The sequence below is a fragment of the Symphodus melops genome (genome assembly GCF_947650265.1).
Source record: "Symphodus melops genome assembly, chromosome: 1".
NCBI lineage: Eukaryota > Metazoa > Chordata > Actinopteri > Labriformes > Labridae > Symphodus > Symphodus melops.
In genome coordinates this window covers 9,282,031-9,299,607 of record NC_136691.1, presented here as the reverse complement: position 1 = coordinate 9,299,607, position 17,577 = coordinate 9,282,031, and the positions used below count along the sequence as shown (strand labels likewise).

The following is a 17,577-nucleotide window of genomic DNA, read 5'->3' as shown; positions in this document are numbered from 1 at the left end:
CACCGTACAGAGTTTTTTCAGCTGAGTGGGAGAGAAGAAGAGACAACAAATTTATTTTCTATTTTTCTTGAGACGTGCAAAAAACACAGAAAACAGATCATTTAAAAGATCATACACTTACTTTCCGTCAGTCTGCTTATTTTAATCGTATCGTTAAGATTATTATTGTGTAATCCAGGAGTATTTAAGCAGACTTTATTTTTAAACTGCAGAATGCAGAAGAACACACGGACGAGCAGGTACCCGGAGTCTGAGCACCTGAGCTGAGTTAAAGGATTGTGGAAACAGTGAGAGTGGTCTTCGGGGGTCTTGTCAGGCTTTGATCTTTGGTATGTTCTGAATGTAGGGGTCAGGGATAATAGATTGGGGGGTGGCTGCGGTGAGGACACATGAGGGGAGAGGTGGGGGGGAGGCAGGCGGAGATGGAGACAGACTTGATAGTCATATAGGTCCTTGAAAATTCCATTAGACAGGTGAAATATTTATTTGAAAAAACTTGTTTCAAACTACTGAGAATATTTTAATGGTGAAATTTGATTCATCTGGTTTCCTCAGCTGATAGTAAGAGTTTAGACTACTACGCAACGTGCTCCTCAAAGCAGGAGATTTTCCCTGTGGAACAGGTAGGGAGCACATGTCTTGGACGCTGCAGCGTAATGGTAATTTCTAAGATGGTGGAGAATTCAACAAAGACCTGACTTCTGACCTGACTGAAATAAGGGCGAGCAGAAAGAGTATCAAACGACTTTGTTAAATATACAGTACAACGGTTGAACAAGATTTGAAGCAGTCACAGGATGTAGGGGTCATAACCCTTTCCCAATTGCTTGCTGTGAATTTCTCCTGGATGTAAGACCAGCTGTGTTGACACATTGTAAAATTTGACAGCTGCGTTTGAGTTTTGTGCATGTGTGAAAAAGCTATATTGCGAGGTCAAACAAGATGTCTATCAAGTTAAAGGCTATGTGCTTGTGGCTAAAATGCTTACCCTCTTGCTCTCTCCTCATGGATGCTCTCTGTTTCTCATCTCCTCTCTCGTTCAATCTCCACATCTCTGCTTTTACCTCCTCTCACTCCTCCTCCCCTCGCGATTTATCTGTCCTCACTCCGTTCTCCCAGTCGTCTCCACCACATAGTCGTCCTACTCCTTTTGAATGCTCAGAGACTTTGTCCACACCTCAGAGGTCAGGGGTCCTCAGGCTGACTGTCACGGATAAACTACGACCCCACAGAGAGTCTTTAAGCCTGTTATCTCCTACTGCGCCTCTGATGGTGTGTGTGTGTGCTCATTTGGGAGCAAGCATGAGGTTGCTGGAGTTCATAAACCACAGCTCATTTGCTGAAAGTCTTTTTTTTTTTTGCACAAGATGAAAAAGTTGGGCTAAATGTGAAAAGAATTTTCAAAGATAAAAATGTTATCCTTCTCCATCTTTACCCCCCCCCCCCTACACACACACACACACACACACACTCCCAATTGCGGGACTAGAGACTTGGGTTTGAGATGTAATTTACCTCTTCTGTTCCATTAGCCCCCTCCTTCTGCGCCCTGTGTTTGGTTAAAGGGATGTAAATCTTCTCTGCTGGGTTTTGTGGAGCGATTTAGGAGACAGAGGGCTGTCTCTCGCTCTCTGAGCCACTGAGTGCAAAAGTGCAGAAAAGTAAACAAAATAGGCACATAAGAGGAAATCAGACTCAATGATGCATGTAAAATAAAAGTGAAAGCAGAACGAATGGTAAAGTAAGAGAGAAGATTTAGTAAGGACAAACTAATCTCCTGTCCAGAAATGATCCTGAAGCTGTTGGTCATTCTTCATGTACATGTCAGAAAGGAAGGTTTAAATGTTTACCTGATGTCTTCTGATTGCTCAAAGTAGACTTACTAATTACACTGGTGATGTATGTTTTCGTCATGAAAGGAACCCCAAAGACTGTTAAACAGCTTGCCCTCCCATAGTGGCAGTTATCACTTAGTTTAGGTTTGTTCATTTTAAGACCCGTAAAGTTTTCTGGTGAAGAGGTCTTTGGCAGAGCTTGTCATATAAAGGTGTTAAACATTCAGCTCTGTTAATGAAACTGACGAGCTTTAATGTGTGCGTAGTTTACTGATACTCTATCCTTGTCACAGACTGGGAACTTTTTAAGGAGGAATATGGTGTCTTGCGCTTTCAATTACAGTCTATATCCACTTCTTTGAGGAAACCATAGTCCCTACAAAAATGCTTCTCCAAAAACAAATCCTGGATCAAAAAAGACATTAAAGGCCTTTTAAACAGCAAGAAGAGGGCCTTCATGGTTAAGGATCGAGAGGAGTTCGGGGCTGTCTGATAGAGAATATACTGCGAGAGGCCAAGGACAGCTTTCAGTAGAAGATTGAGGCCAGGATGGGACAGAACCGCTCAAAAGAGGTCTGAAATGGCATGAAACAGATCATGGGTAGCAGCAAGCCTGCACCCAGAGTTGAAGGTGACCCAGTACGTTGAACTTATTTTTCAAAAGGCTTGACACAACCCCACCCTGCTGAGCTCAGGCAGTGGATCTGGGTCTTCACCCACCACCTCAACTGCCATTCACACCTCTGCTGGAGACTCTGCCTCCCCTCATCAAGGACCTGACTACTTCCCCCTCTCACAGCTCCTCGCCAGCAGCTTCAAAGGACAGTCGTCCACACCTTACCCCCGTTCACTGTCCCACTCTCATTCATACTACCAGCCAGGTACAAAGAGAGCTCTCCAGACTCTGCATCACAAAAGCCAGTGGACCAGACAACATCAGTCCAAGGATCCTTAAGGTGTGTTCTGGGCAGCTTGCAGGAATCTTTCAGCACCTCTTCAACCTCTCCCTACCTGTGGAAGACCTCATGCATCGTCCCAGTTCCTAAGACAGGACATCCCAGCACTCTCAACAACTACAGACCTGTGGCACTCACATCACATGTCATGAAGACATTTGACAGGCTGGTTCTCTAGCACCTGAAGACCCTGCTCACTAACTGCTGGATATGCATCTGCACACCGACACCACAGCTTGGATATTTATCTACCTCACTAGTCGACAACAGTACGTCAGAGTGGACGGCTGTGTCTCTGATGTGGTGATGGGGAACACTGGAGAACCCCAAGGAAAGGTTTGAGGAATTCACGTCAAACTTCAGGTTTAATTCTGGTTCCTGCCACCTCCAAAAGTTTTCAGATGACTCCTTCAGCGTGGTGTGCATCACCGATGACTATGAGGAGCAGTACAGAGGACTGGTAGAGAGCTTCGTCAAATGGTGCAGCAGCAACCACCTGAAGCTCAACATCAGAAAAACAAAGGAGGTGGTAGTGGACTACAGGAGGAAGAGGCCACCTGCCCGAGTCATCATGTGGGGAAGGAAGTGGAGAGGCTGGACACCTTAGGGTTCACATTGGACTGGTCTCACAACACTGATGCCCACTTCAGGAAAGGACAGAGCAGGCTGTTCTTCCTGAAGAGACTCAGATCTTTCTGTGTCTGCAACAGACTCCTCAAGACCTTTTTACCAGTCTGTGGTGTGCTGGTGGGGTGGCATTAAGACTGGTGAGGCAAGCAGGACAAACAAGGTTGACATGGTTAAGAAGGCTGGCTCTGTTGTTGGCCTAGATCTGGACAGCTTGGACGCGAGGGCTGAGAGGAGGAGGAAGGATAAAATCATATCCATCCTGGATACCTCCTCTCCCCCTCTTCACGGCGAGCTGTGGCAAGATAAGCGCCTCCTTTAGCTAACGCCTCATCCCCCCAGGATCAAAACAGAACGCTTCAGATCCTCTTTCATTCCCACAGCCATCAGGCTGTACAACAGCAAGAGGACCTCATCTGTTTAAACATTAACATGACCATCAACCCCATCATGCCAGATCATTTTATTAATATGATTTACGATTGAAATATACTGTTTATCATATTGTTATTATATTTATATTCCAAACATTGCACTGTAATATACAACTAGACTATATTATACTTTATGAGATTATACTTTTATAACTGCACTGTTGTGCTGTTTCGTCCAGCTTCATCGTAATTACTCTCTTCCATTGTTACTAAAATATCTGACCTGTGTCGTGGTGTTAGCAGTGAGCAGTATTTTTAACAGCCAGACGAAGGCGTGGTATTTTGACGGAGGTCATAGGGGGCTTGCGCGGTATCTTTGGGACAGTGGTGGTGAAAGGGTGACCATTTGGAGGAGGTGGGCAGAAATAAGAGTGCAGAGTCAGGTGTTGGAAAGGATCTGAAGAATTTTGGAGAAGAGGGCAAGGAATGTTGGGAATGCTAGTCATGAGGTGGACAAGGGGTGGGTGGGTCGCTACAGGTCTGGAGGTCAGTTGATGGCTCGCAGACTAAAAACTGATCAGAGGTCCTGATGTCTTTAAAAGAACATGACAGGACCATCATGGGTGTGACCGTAATGGCTCCCAGTGTGCAATGTTTTGATCCGTAGAATATGTCAAACTTTAAGGGAAAGGAAATTGTCCTATTTTACAAATCCCGACTGTAATTTTGTAAATATGAGGAAAAAGGTTTTAGAGTTTAATCAGTCCAGTTATTATGGTCCTTTTAGTCTTCCTATAATTTCACAGTGTAATGCAAGCTATGCAGTCACAGTTTGAATTACATGATCAGCTCATTCTCAAATTCCTTGGAAATGGTCTTCAGTACTTAATATGTTAGAGGGGAAATTAGCTTATTTGGCAGTTGTGTTGGTATGCACTTAGTTCCTGGGTAGATCAAGCTGTGCAATAATAGCACCATAAGCACTTAAAGAACCGTATAGAGCATTATCCGCTAACCATGTTGTCAATTTCTGTTTCCTGGGTTGGGACACTTAAATGGCAACAATGATGGGCTTAGTGTTGTATAATGTTTTAACACATCTGATTTCAATTCCATCCAATTATGACCTCAATGTTGGCAGATGAGTGGCCTATTGCTCACAAACTCAAATTAAGTTGTAGAAGAGAAACATCTGAAGAAATGCATTTATAATGCATGTATAATGTACTTAACATAATTGATTGTTAGAAAGTAAGCAGAACTTTTAAAGATGACAATTTGTCAGTTCTGTCAAATTAGTTGTAGACCTACGTTGACAGGTCAAAAAGTTTACATCCATATAATTTAAGAATCAAAACTTTTTCAGGGATTTTCAATTGCCAGAATTAAACTTAACACTTCTACTGCTCTATTCAGACATTAAAACAGGCATCCTCACCCTAATCACTGCTCCTCCCTCCCTCCCTCCCTCCCTCCATCGCTCAAGCCAGCTCTCCCTTTCGTTTTCTCATCCTTTAGTTTTTCCCTCCTGTCCCAGGCAGATTGTCTCCTCTGTGGTGTCACTTTTCAAGGCTTTCCTGGAGGAGTTTGGGCTGTTGGGACTGGAGCCTGGGTCATCCATTAGTTAGATTAGCAGCTCTGTGGGGAGGCTCTGATTCCCTCTCTCCTAGCCGGGATAGACAAAGCTCTGACCTGGCTGCTATTGTACAGCTGTCAGGTAGACCAGGTTGACTCTGATAAGGTGCTGGGAGTCTAGCTGTGTGTGTGTGCTCTCAGTCTGTAATGGAAAACAAAATACTAATTTCATTGTAGGATTTCTGTGTATCTCAAGGTTTAACCTCCTAACAAAACCAGCTGACTGATCCAGGAAAGAATGATTTTAATGATGTGTTGTGAATGTGACCTGAAGAGAATTTACCATTTTTGGTCTTTGCCTTGATGTTTTTGCCTTTTAAGAATAGATTTTATCATCTGATAATAAAAACTAAGGATGAGTAAGAAGCAACAGCAAGCATACCATATAAGGAACTGGCGGTCTGGCTGGAGGATAACCCGATAATAAAACATGATGGTCGATTGAGATAAAGTTATTAATTGATTATTAATTATTATTATTTCAAAAAACTTTACAGAGTGAACTACTTAGGGTGATAAGTTGGACGTTTTGAAAGGTTTTGCTTTTTACATGACACTTTGAAGAATATACAGAAAAGCATTTTTCTTAGGCTGTTGTAACTTTACATAAGCCTGGAAACAGGCAAACTGGCTAAGAAGACATTCAAAGAATACTTCGAGGCCTTAAAAGCTTTCTAATAAATTAAGTTTCAACCTTCAGTGTGATTAAAAAAAAGCCAGTTCAAAGGTGCAAAAATCTGCAGTTCCTTGAGTGTCTGGTTGAGACTGGTTCCTACAACCTAGGAATCACCTTTAGAGTCCATTGCCCAGCTGAAACAAATTTGTTTACAACCTCGTAAAAAAAGACATCAATTTGGTTTAAACACTTAAACTCATTAATTAATTGGTACACACTGTACTTGGGAGGATTTTTGGTTTGAATCTGTTTTGATTATATTAGGCATAAGAACAGTGCACACAGTGCTCAAAATTAATTTCTAGCTGTTTACATTTTAGCAGCTATTTAAGATTTAGTCTTTAGATGAATAATAGTGAGTTTGTAGTCATTTTCCTCTTCAGAGTTTTAGTCTAGTTTAAGTCGATGACAACTCCAAACATTTTAGTTTTAAAATAGTCAAACAGTAAGCTAAACCAACACTGTGCTGCTAATGACTCATTTGTTTATGCACTGTAAAGGTAACGAAAGAGAGATTAGTGAGTGAGGCTTACTGTTCCTGATAAGCATGGCTACAGTAATTACCCACTGACTTCCACATGTTAAAAAGTTGTCTTGAAGGTACTCGATCTATATCAGTATTCCCATGAATTCTTTGTGGTGACTAGGCCTACTAGTGTTTATAATGTCAAAAAAAAAAAAAAAATCAAAAGTAAAATGATTATGCACTGTCTTTTAGTTAGAATATTTGTCTTGACTCAAAGTGTCTCTGTGTTTTTAGCCTTTGCAGAAAAATGGACAGATCTCCAGCATGAGCAGCCTGAACGGACACTCAGAGGACAACACACTGGCAGAAGGTGTGTACATGTGTGTGTGTGTGTGTGTGTCTCCCCCATCAATACTGTTTATTTACAGTGTGTGACTTTAGAGGATGTTCCTGTGGTCTGGGGGGTTACTGGCAGTGGCTGTATTTGTGTGTGTTTGTGTCTGGGATTTTGTACTGTTTCTTCAGCAGTGGCAAAAAGTAAGCTTGTTTGTATGAGGTCATATTTCAGTGTGTGTGTGTGTGTGTGTGTGTGTGTGTGTGTGTGCTTGTGTGTGCTTGTGTGTGCGCACATTTTTGTCTGCAGATGTCTTCATGGCTCTGCAAAATTCACCTGATCCCTACCTAATCCTTTTGTCAACACATAGGGGACACCTACATGGGCTTTTCACATAGAAACCACACACATAAAATGCCTCCCTATTCATTAACACGAAAAAGGTTTGCAAGGGAATAGTGTTTCACATACAAACAACACATTTTGTTAGTGTAAAATCATCTTGCATCTTTAGACCTCAAAAACTTCAGAAGATTTTGAGGTCAGATTACATGTGTGTCAGCACTTTAAAAAGAAAATTGCAATAAATGTGTCAAAACATTTAAGAAATACAGATTTTTCTTTTTTAAAAACGCTCTCTCTTGCATGAACTGCTGATATCTTTGCAAAGAGCCCTAGAAATTATTAGAAGTTAGTATGTTATAGATCTACAGAAGACTGTCTGTGGCTACATGGAAAAGAAAACAATGAACATTTTTCAATCTGAGATAATCATTGATTCGGTAATAAAAAGAGAAAAAAAGATTTGTGCCACTTATTAACCATGTGCTCCAACCTGCTTTGTCCAACTCTCTCCAAAGGGTGTTTATTTATTGTCTTTGCTATTTCTGTCGTGTCCTCCTCAATCTGGGAGGGCTGCAGGGGCCCGTATGCCCACCCTAAATATTTAGTAGGCCATGACCCGGGCCCCCGAACAAAGCAACCTGTGCCCTTCTTTATAATGTTATGGCTCAGGAGAATGGGTAACCCTATACTACATAAAACAGAGAGATATGTCACATACCACTCTGTCAAATAACCTATTTAATAAGCTATTTAATGAAGCGATTCTCTCCGTTTATAGAGTAACCTAATACGCTCTTCGGAGAAGAGATACGGAGTATGATGATATGATATGGGCGAGCGGTGCTGAGTAATTTAGTAGTTACAATCGTTGCATCTGTGGACATGTACTGTCAGTTAATTAGTAACGTGGAACGATATAGAACAGAACAACATATTGACCATGTCAGGAATGCCTAGATCTTGTGCACTGATGCATCTGTAAAAAAGAAGCTGCAGACCATTTGTTTTTATGTTCATGAGAATAGGTTTTATTGTGTTCAGATTACATATAATCAAAACACTTGAAGGCTATAGAGAAAGAGGTTGCACGCTGGTTTTTCTGTCAGTCCGTGACCCCTTGTAATAAGCTAGTACACTGCACCAGGTGAGTGGTTTCTAAACTTGTTAAACGCATGTTCTCTTTGAAATTTGATTTTGCGTGGCTTTACTCTTCGACATTAATAGCCCAGCAAGCAGCCTCAGTGCTCTCATGACTGCTCTGTTCCATAATACTCAATGTGAAAAGAAGGGCAAACGTATGTTTTTTTGTTCATGAACATATTGAAATGTAAAATAAATCTGAAAAAGAAAAAGCAAAGGCAGGTTTTTTTTACAAAGAACATTTCAGCAACAAGGCAAATCAAAGAAAACTCCTGAAAAATGTTTTCAATCTTTCTTGGAAGAACTGTATGTGTAAATGCAAACAGAAACCTTTCACTCAGACTTCACCCTGAGTTTCTTCTTTCAGACCCCTAGAATTTTTTTTCTGCAGCAATTCCAAGTGAGCTGATGTGAGAACACAGCAGGATATTAAAAGATATAAAAAGCTGGAGTATCTGATTCAAGCTGAAAAGTGAATCTGGAAAGTTTGACTAATCCAGCTCACTGATATCACCCTCAAAGAACCTGAGAGGACTAAAAACAAAATGAATCTGCAGAAAACCATGAACTGTGATATAACTTCAAGGCTACAGTCTAAAAGTCATGCAGGGGAGTGAAAGGAAGGGAGATAGACGATGAGGGGAAAAAGGAGGGAGAAGATAGTGGAGTGGAAGGTATGGAGGGGTTTCACATCCCAGCGCTTCTCTACCTCTTGGGTAGCCTGATAACGACAGCAGTGCATTGTGGGAGACAGGAAGAGGAGAGGAATCTCTCTGATAACAGACAAAAAACAACAGAAGGCAGGCTGCAGATCAAAAGACTGACGCATGAGCAAACAGAAACGTGTGCAAGGCTAACACACACAAACACACAACCATAATCTCTCTCTATCAGGTATAGCAGAGTGTTTACAGTTTGAGGAGCAGTCAGGCCACACCCGAAACACATTATACACAAGCAGAAAAACATGTTGTTTAAGGTAATGAAATATATGTAATCATTTTTTATTACAAGACACAAATTAAAAGGTATTGGATAAAACATATCATACCAGGCTTTTACTTTTATGGTCATTCTTAGTGTCAGCAGCTCAAAGTTTTGTTTGACTGGATGAAAGCAAAGAGCAAGTATAAACATTACAGAAATCTTATTTAACTCTGTTATCTATCGTGGAATTTTTAATTGGATTTTTTTGGAAGTATTTTGTTGAAGTCTGTACCAAACTATGAGGATGGGGAGGAGTTACATTTTTCATTTGGTCCGTCAAAACTTGACCACTTTGTGAACACAAACAATGAGTCTTCTGCTTCACACAAAGTGACTCTGCCTTGGAAAACTGGATGTGAAAGTTGTATTTTTTCTATTCAGAAAACAGATGATGATAGACACAAAAATAGGTAACATAAGGAGTAGGCAGCTTAAAATGCTGACTACAAAGCTAAACGTTGTTTCTCCTTTCTTATTATTTGATATGGTTGTTACTTCTTTTATTATCCAAGCACAGGGCTTCATTTTTGGAGGCTTTTGTATTTTGACTTAAACATGGATAACTTTGTGGCTGGAATAATGTTAAATTGCATTTTTAAAATGTGCTTATCTTCTTTTTGGGCCAGATGGAATGACATTTCTCGAAAGATTAAATGTTTGTATCTACCATCTTATTAATGACCTTTGGCTCACAAGAGTAGTTAAGTTCTCCGTGTGGACGTGCATGGAAGTCTGCATGTGTGTTTGGGTTGCTCCATTCAGGGGTGTGGGTACACAGGGGTGCATCGAGAGCCCAAAGACTGACATCATAGCTGATGTAATTCACTGGCTGTGGCGTTGATGGCCCCTCCCAGATGGCTCACAGGCTCTGAAAGGGGAGAGAAAAAACATTGTCTGGAAGACTTTAGAGAAGAAGAATGCTGACTGTGTGAGTGCGTTCATGTGTTCACATCAGTTTGTGTTTATGTGTAGGACAGCTGGACATTGTTCAGGTCAAATGCTGCTAGCTGTTTTTTCCCTCTTATACAAGGGGCCAATGGGTGGGGATCACCTTATTAAATTAAGTCATTGAATTAATTCATTGCGTTACAAGTCATTGTCAGATACTGTTCATTGTCTGTTCCAAAGGCTCAGAAAAATATGTTGTGACCTTTTACAATTTCAGTCTCATAATGTGCTATACAACTAGCACTATACTCGAGCATGCTTTCATTGATTAGGTTGTCAATGACATCTGTGCCAGTGTTGAATCATGTTTAACTGTGACATTATGAGAAACTGGATCCCCCTTTTCAGCTCAGGATAGAAGCCAACGTTATGGGACTTGTGATAGAAACCTATTATCATTTTGGCATATAAACATGTTTATGCTGTAAATGAGGTAAAAATAAATGTATGTATTAACCAGAAAAGAAAGAAAGTAGCAGATTTCCAAAACAGTTTTGTACACTGTGACGGTCCAAGTAGGTTACAGAGTAAGACGTATTGTATTCCAGGTTTTTCACGAGTTGTCAGAGCTGATTCTTTACAACAGTCACTCATGCTACAATTTTATTTCTTTTTGGTCACAGGTGTCAAGTTTTATGACGTGAACCCACTGTGGTCTTTTTTTTTTTCTTTACTGTAAATCTGTGTGTGTGTTTATGTATGTGTGGTCATGATTTCATACCAGGATGGACTTACTTAGGCTCGGCTCGGGGGACGTGCATTGTCATGTTGCCAAAACGTTCATCATGCTTGAGGAAGGGACCTCTCCCTTCACTTAAGCTCTGTCTGATCTCTGCCAATGAAGCATTATGTCTTACGGTCGCCGTAACACAAAACAGATGCCTGGATTTTCACCCATGTTCCAGCTGACAATCCTCATTACAGGCAACTTTTCCTAATAGGATGTACCATTACTGCTATTGTCCCTGGTTTGTACTGTATTGCAAATATGCTGATTCTCCAACTTCCCTGCAGATGTTAAAAGGATTTCTCTTGCTCAGACAAAGGAAGTGATCCCAGTGGAAAGTGTTAGCGTGGTAGAGTTTTAGATTAGAGTGCTTAAAAGGCCCTCTGCCCCTCAAGATCCATCAATGTCCAATCTGCAGTCCAATTATATTCATCTGTGCTGCATGTTTTATTTATTTGTTTGTTATGGAGTGGAGGTGCTTTGAGGACTCACGTCACGTCAGTCTATTAGGAAACAGCCATTTTTCGTAGCTGTCTCAGCTTCTAGGCTGATTAGACAGGATGCGTTTTCCTGCGGCTCAAATACAATGTGCAATGTTTTGCTGGTAACAGAAGCAGCCTAAACAAAGAGTAGATGTTTCGTTGAAGCTCTAGTAAGTCTTGACCTCTTCTAAATTAAATCTCTTTCCTCGCTGCCGCCACAATGAATGAATTTTCATTGCTTGAATTTCCCTCGGGATCAATAAAGTATCTATCTATCTATCTATCTATCAAATTTGTCCCTTAAACTTTTAAAACACACCACCGAAACATCACACTCATTAAAAAGAGAGTCCCAGCGACGCTGTCCCTAAAATTACAGTAATAAGGTCAATCTCATGGTAGAATCCCACCATTGCTCCTCGGACCCCCCAGGACCCACTCGTCTCCGCAGGCGCTGCTCTCACATCTTTCCCATCAGGGAACCTAATCTCCCTCCTCAACCCCTAACCTCCCCCAGGCACATGGAGGATTGAGAGAATGGACCAGGAATGTGACGGCTCCCCTCCTCCTCCTCCTCATTTAAAAGCCCTATTCCCCCTGTTACACTGTGGCAAAAATCCTTAATAAGTCATTTCTACCTTGCAATTAATCATAAAGTATTTTGAAAGCTTCCAAAAATGTTTAAGCAATGTACAAAAAGTGTTCCCTCATCTCTAATGCTAGAATCAAGTGTAATCTTCTTGGCAATGTAAACTCAATGCTTCAGAAATCTGCCTTATTCCACATTGTCTAAAGTTAACTACATTTGTTGCAAGAAAAGTCCCAAAACAAGTTAAAGGTGTTGTGAAAACAGGGAGAATTATGCTAACACCACAGGCCATTTTGAATGTAATTAGATTTCAACAGCCTGTTGGGATTAAATTACTGGTTAAGAGACATTTTGAATGCATCTCAAACACAGATTTATAAATCTCAGCCAAGCTCTAATGCTTAGCAGAGCAGTTCATGATTCTAAGGTAAGACAAATGAAAGCCGGCAGGAAGAAGATAAAGGATAAGAGTATTTGTAAAGAACAATTTTGGGGTGAGTTCTCATGAACTACAGCTTGTTTGGGATTGGGAATTCCTCTCTTTTAGTTCTTTAGTTTAGATCACCACTTCCTTGTTCTTATAATCCGGTCCGTACTAGAAGAAAAAATGATGCATAAGAACAACTGGAATGCCAAATTGCTGTTGCAGATATGCCAGGAATGTAGGAATAACAGATGTCAAAGACTGCCTAAACATACCCCTCTGATAGAAATGCTGCTCTTCACTCAGATTTAAAAGCCCTGTTGTTCTTGTAAGACTTCAACTCAACCACTAGAAAGGCTAACATAAATAGAAACATGCATACATGATCTTTATTTTGTTGTTGCGTGCAAGTAGACCTTGATGTTTTGGATCCAGCACGTTCCTTGTCAAAGCTCCAGACGTAAACATGAAAACTTGATTGTTTAACAGGCAAAACAAACAAACTATGGTCCCTAATCTCAGACGTCACAGCTACAGTGTTCATCCCGTCACGTCCCATCTAGTAATGTGCAGTCATAATCCAAGTAAGAAAAGGCGGAAAAGGGTTGTTGGACCAACTGTGCAGCCTTCAGAATGAAGCATAACTCGAGGAAACGTGACAAAGGAAGAGGAAGCAGTGATGTAAAGAAATGAACGCGTTTCCTGTCCAACATTCTTATCCATCCCTCCGCAAAATCTGGAGGAAGGGTGAGGTAGTGGGAGGCTAAGAGGATAGAAGACAGAGGTGAAAGTGGTAGAGAGGGAGAGGGATTAAGAAGGAATGGAGTGAGGATTCAGGAGATCAAAATGTTTGTGAGAGAGGAGCAAAATTGGATATAAAAAGCGTAAGAAAGGAGAAGCTTTGAGTGAAGAATCTCTCTGATCTCGGACAGTTTCACACACTCAGACCCTCGTTTCCTTTTCCTCCAATTATTTCAACATCATCCTTTGCAGTTCTTGGAAGAGTAGGAGGCGTTTTCTTCTCTGCTATCCGATGATGTCATTCATTTCTTTACAGGCAACAAAAAGATCCTCCACCCAATACCCCAACCCCCCACTCACCAGACCATTCAGGACCCCTCCTCAAACATTCCTGAACCCAGGCACGTTTTCTGATTTTTTTTTTTTTTTTTTAAGATATGTAGGGCGTCACCCCTTCAGGTTCGGCAAGTTTTCTCTTGACTCAACTGCAGTTTAAAGACCAATTAATGCTGTGATGGCAGCCTGTTTTCATTAAAATAACCCGTATTAAAGGAAAGGAGAAGAAAAAAAATATACATCTAGTTTGGGGATTCATTGAAATGTACACATACTGTGTACACAGATATTCAAATCGGTGTATTTTATTGTCACAAACTATTAAGTGTATAATTGTATACACATTTCATATTTGAGATTTTCAGAAACTCTGGGATCTCCTTTTTAAGCTACTTTGACTACTTTTGAATCTGTCAATCATTGGAGTGTTATTGAATGCAAAAAATGCTAAAAATCTGAGATTCCTGCCTATTATATATTAGATTAGATGTACCGGTACCTCTATAGTGAGCAACACTTGGTTTTACTCTATTAGTCTAAAAAAGCCAAATTGAATATAAAACCTTTTAAACAATAACTGTTGGATGAAGCCCTAATCAAATTTTAAGTAAAGGCCATGGTGTTGGAGAGTTTCTCTGTGACCATTAGTCGACTAAGGCTGATTCATGACAGGTTCAATTGGTTAATTAAATCAGTGCAAGAATGAGAGGTGAAGACGAGATGTTTTTCCAACCTTTAAAGTTAATTTGTATGTATTTTTTGATATTTAATAGTAGTTAACCTATTCGATCTGTCTTCTGAGATATGATGTAAATATAGTTAACACATCGAGCTTGTCCCTTTGCTCTATGATGAACCATAGCCTGTGACTTCTGAACAACATATTTCCCATACAGCTCAGTGTAGCCTGAAGCTGTGCCGACATTAAACTCCTACGGGATGTATGGAAGTCCAGGAATGTGACTGATGTGTGTGAGTCACATTAAGGAAGTGAGGAGGGGAGAGGAAGACGCTGGGCCAATCCAACAGAGGAACTCTCATCAAACCCTGAATTCCCTTTGGTCTGACTCACGGTCCACTCAGCATAACGGACTGTACTGTCATGCGTCCATTATGTGGTTCAGTACAGATAGTGAAATACCCAACAGATGAGTCACTGCAATAACAAAAAGCCTCAATGATGTGTAGAATTTAATGAATGACTATGATCAAATGACTCAGTGTTTAAACACACTCTTCACCGACAACAAATACAGAGAATAAAATCGAAAAAGAGCCACAAGCAAAGCTTTATTATTCTCTTAGCTAAGGTGAAGCAAGCATTTAGCAAAGAAAGGTTATTTGTTTCGACTGATTTTAAAATCCTTTCAGACATGGTCATACAATGACATCCCCTCCTTCACTTCTTGTTTCTCAGTCTTCCTGAATAAAAAGTGTGAATCCCTCCATTCATGTGCATAGATCTTTGTATTCAAGTTAAATTAACAGATCTGAGGAAACTCACTGGAAGTTGGGTTGAATGAAGAGAGAATACAATGAAAGCTTTTGTTTTGGTTAGTTGTTTTCTCAGTCGAATTGCATTAGTGAGATTTGAGTTTGGTTGGTGTTGCCCAGTTGTTTTTCCTTTTTCTTGCTAAGAAAAGCATACATTTAGTACAGAGCTATAGATAAACCGTGAGAGGACATGACAAGCGTGGGAAAACATGGCTAAAAAAATGACCAACAGGATTCTGTATTTCTTCAGTTGTGTATGTCGAGACTGTGTTGTTGTGTATTTCTTGAAAAGTCAAAAAAAGAAAGAAAAAAGGGCTCAAAGAGTTGAGTTGAAGGAAACCAAAATGATAACCCAGGGGTTTCAATGTTTAAAGAAGTGAACTGTTGGGAAACACAACAATTGTTCCTGATCCTTGTAAAATCACTGCTATAATGTTACTTATTTACCATCTGGAGGTATTTTGCTTGATATTACAGCTCTGAATATTACAGAGGAAGGTCCCTCTTTCAGTGTATACAGTGCCCACCATTACAAGCTTGCATATGCACACTTTGGGGTAAGGGAGGGGCTTTCAGACGGTACTTGATTACTGCTGTTATCACCCATTTGGGAGCCTTCTGGATGGAATTCACACATTCCTGTGGGACAATGCTGAAGTGTGACAGATCTGATTATGCTGGTATTTACCTGAGGATTTATCTGCATTCCTTCTATAGTCTCTCCCCCACGGACAAAAGCTGAATAAAATGCATCTGTATTGGAGTAAATGAGAGGGGCCTATAAACATTCACAGGGGGCATGCAACAACTTGATGGCACCTCTGTTCATGGGTTTTGATGTAGGTCCACGGTATGAACTTTTAAGGGAGCTTGATTATGTAGCACATACAGCAGAAATGTTTAAAAGTTGCATTTAGTTACACTAAGGATTAAAAAAAACATGTAAAATGCATTGGTATGCATGTTTTACACATGGTGGTTTTGTGGATAAAAACATTTGTGAAAATGGGAACTATTGAAGATGCCTTCCACTGTAAGTAAAGATGGTGAACTGAAAGGTTTCTTCAAGGATGAGTTTTGATTCACATTCAACTTTGTACTTTATTTCTGAGTAAATGCATATACACATACTATATATGAGAGACAAACAGAAAACAACAAGATGAGGAAAAAAAAACATCCAAAGACAGTTGCATAATATGGAATTCTACATTTAACAAATAAAATAAATTGTTTAAAAAATAGAAAAGGGAAAGGATTCGAAAGTACAACACTGAAATCCTGCATTCCCTCTGTTTTGCCTGTTTTGTTAACATTCCTCTACATGACTAGTGACAAGTAACATGAGATACAGGGATGACCCTGAAAAAGGGCGAAGTGGATGTAAGATAGGGTTGGATTGATTCTTCAGATAGTTTGGTATTTTAGACAAGAGACACATGGTTATTAATCTGATTTAGCTTTATTGGCCTGGTATGTTTGTGGACAAGGAATTTGACTCTGTTTAACTTTGCTCTCTATACAAAAGCATTAAAAATTAAATTTCACTACTCAACTTATATTTGTAAAGGCCTACTTAGAACAAAGATACAATGGAGCTTGTTGTAAGGAGAGCAAAAGGTTTTAAGAGAGTTATACCAGACAATTAGACTGTAGAGTTTTTGTATCTACACCATGTTTAGGAATTAGAAGATAATGTAAAGCATCACAATACTGAGATTTAAAATGTACAATAGTTCCAGTTTTTTGGAAGGTTGGGGCGATAAACTTCCTTAAAAGTTCACATGATGCGCTCCAGTCATTCCAGGCGGACAGTCAATGAGCTCTGAGAGGGGCGAGTAGAGAGGGAGGGGGAGGGGGCTCATTCAGAACAGCTGAAGAAAGGAGAGGGATGTGGGAGGTGGGGAGGAAGAGGGAGGCAGGGGTGGTCCTAACATGACATGTGTGTCAGTCTGTTGAAATGTGTGTGGAGCTCTGTTTTCTGTTCATACTGGCTGAGAAGTGCTGGAAGAGACACACAGGGAGAGAGGGAGAGAGACAGAATCTGCCTGTAGAGTTTAAGAGTTAAAGACGGAGCAGACTCTGAAAAGCAAAATTAGTAGATTTCACTCCTTGAGCAGAAACATAAAAAGGAAACAACCAAGTAAGGTAATTTTTGAAGCTTTTCCACAAGTTATCTGATTTTTTTAAAATCTGGTTTTATTTTTATTTTATTTTTTAATTTTTGGAGAAAGGATTTTTTTGGACTTTTACAAATGCTTGGGACAATAACTCTTACAGGTAAGAACAATTATGCAATTCTAATTTATAACTTTTACCTATAGTCTTCAACTTGCCTGTGGCTGCTATTCACTGAAATGCAATACATGTGTTTGTAACTACATTTTGTATTTTTTCACAAATGTGATTACATGTGCTGGCTATTTGTGTTATTAAATATATGTTTGAGACTAAAAGCAAG

The 17,577-nt window shown here is 40.2% G+C and overlaps 2 protein-coding genes across 3 annotated transcripts in view; one reads left to right on the top strand and one right to left on the bottom strand.

Annotated features, from left to right (window-relative positions):
• The window catches only part of syne1a (spectrin repeat containing, nuclear envelope 1a), a 286,238-nt gene that overhangs the window by 101,844 nt on the left and 166,817 nt on the right, over positions 1-17,577 (bottom strand). The gene's annotated exons all lie outside the window — the stretch shown is intronic.
• The window catches only part of akap12b (A kinase (PRKA) anchor protein 12b), a 42,661-nt gene that overhangs the window by 13,543 nt on the left and 11,541 nt on the right, over positions 1-17,577 (top strand). The window contains exon 2 of one of the 2 annotated variants that reach the window (XM_079360798.1): positions 6,864-6,939. In XM_079360798.1, the coding sequence (XP_079216924.1) occupies positions 6,864-6,939 (76 nt within the window). Of the gene's footprint in view, positions 1-6,863; positions 6,940-17,061; positions 17,397-17,577 lie in introns of those variants that run through there. The other variant, XM_079360799.1, reaches the window with a different exon arrangement.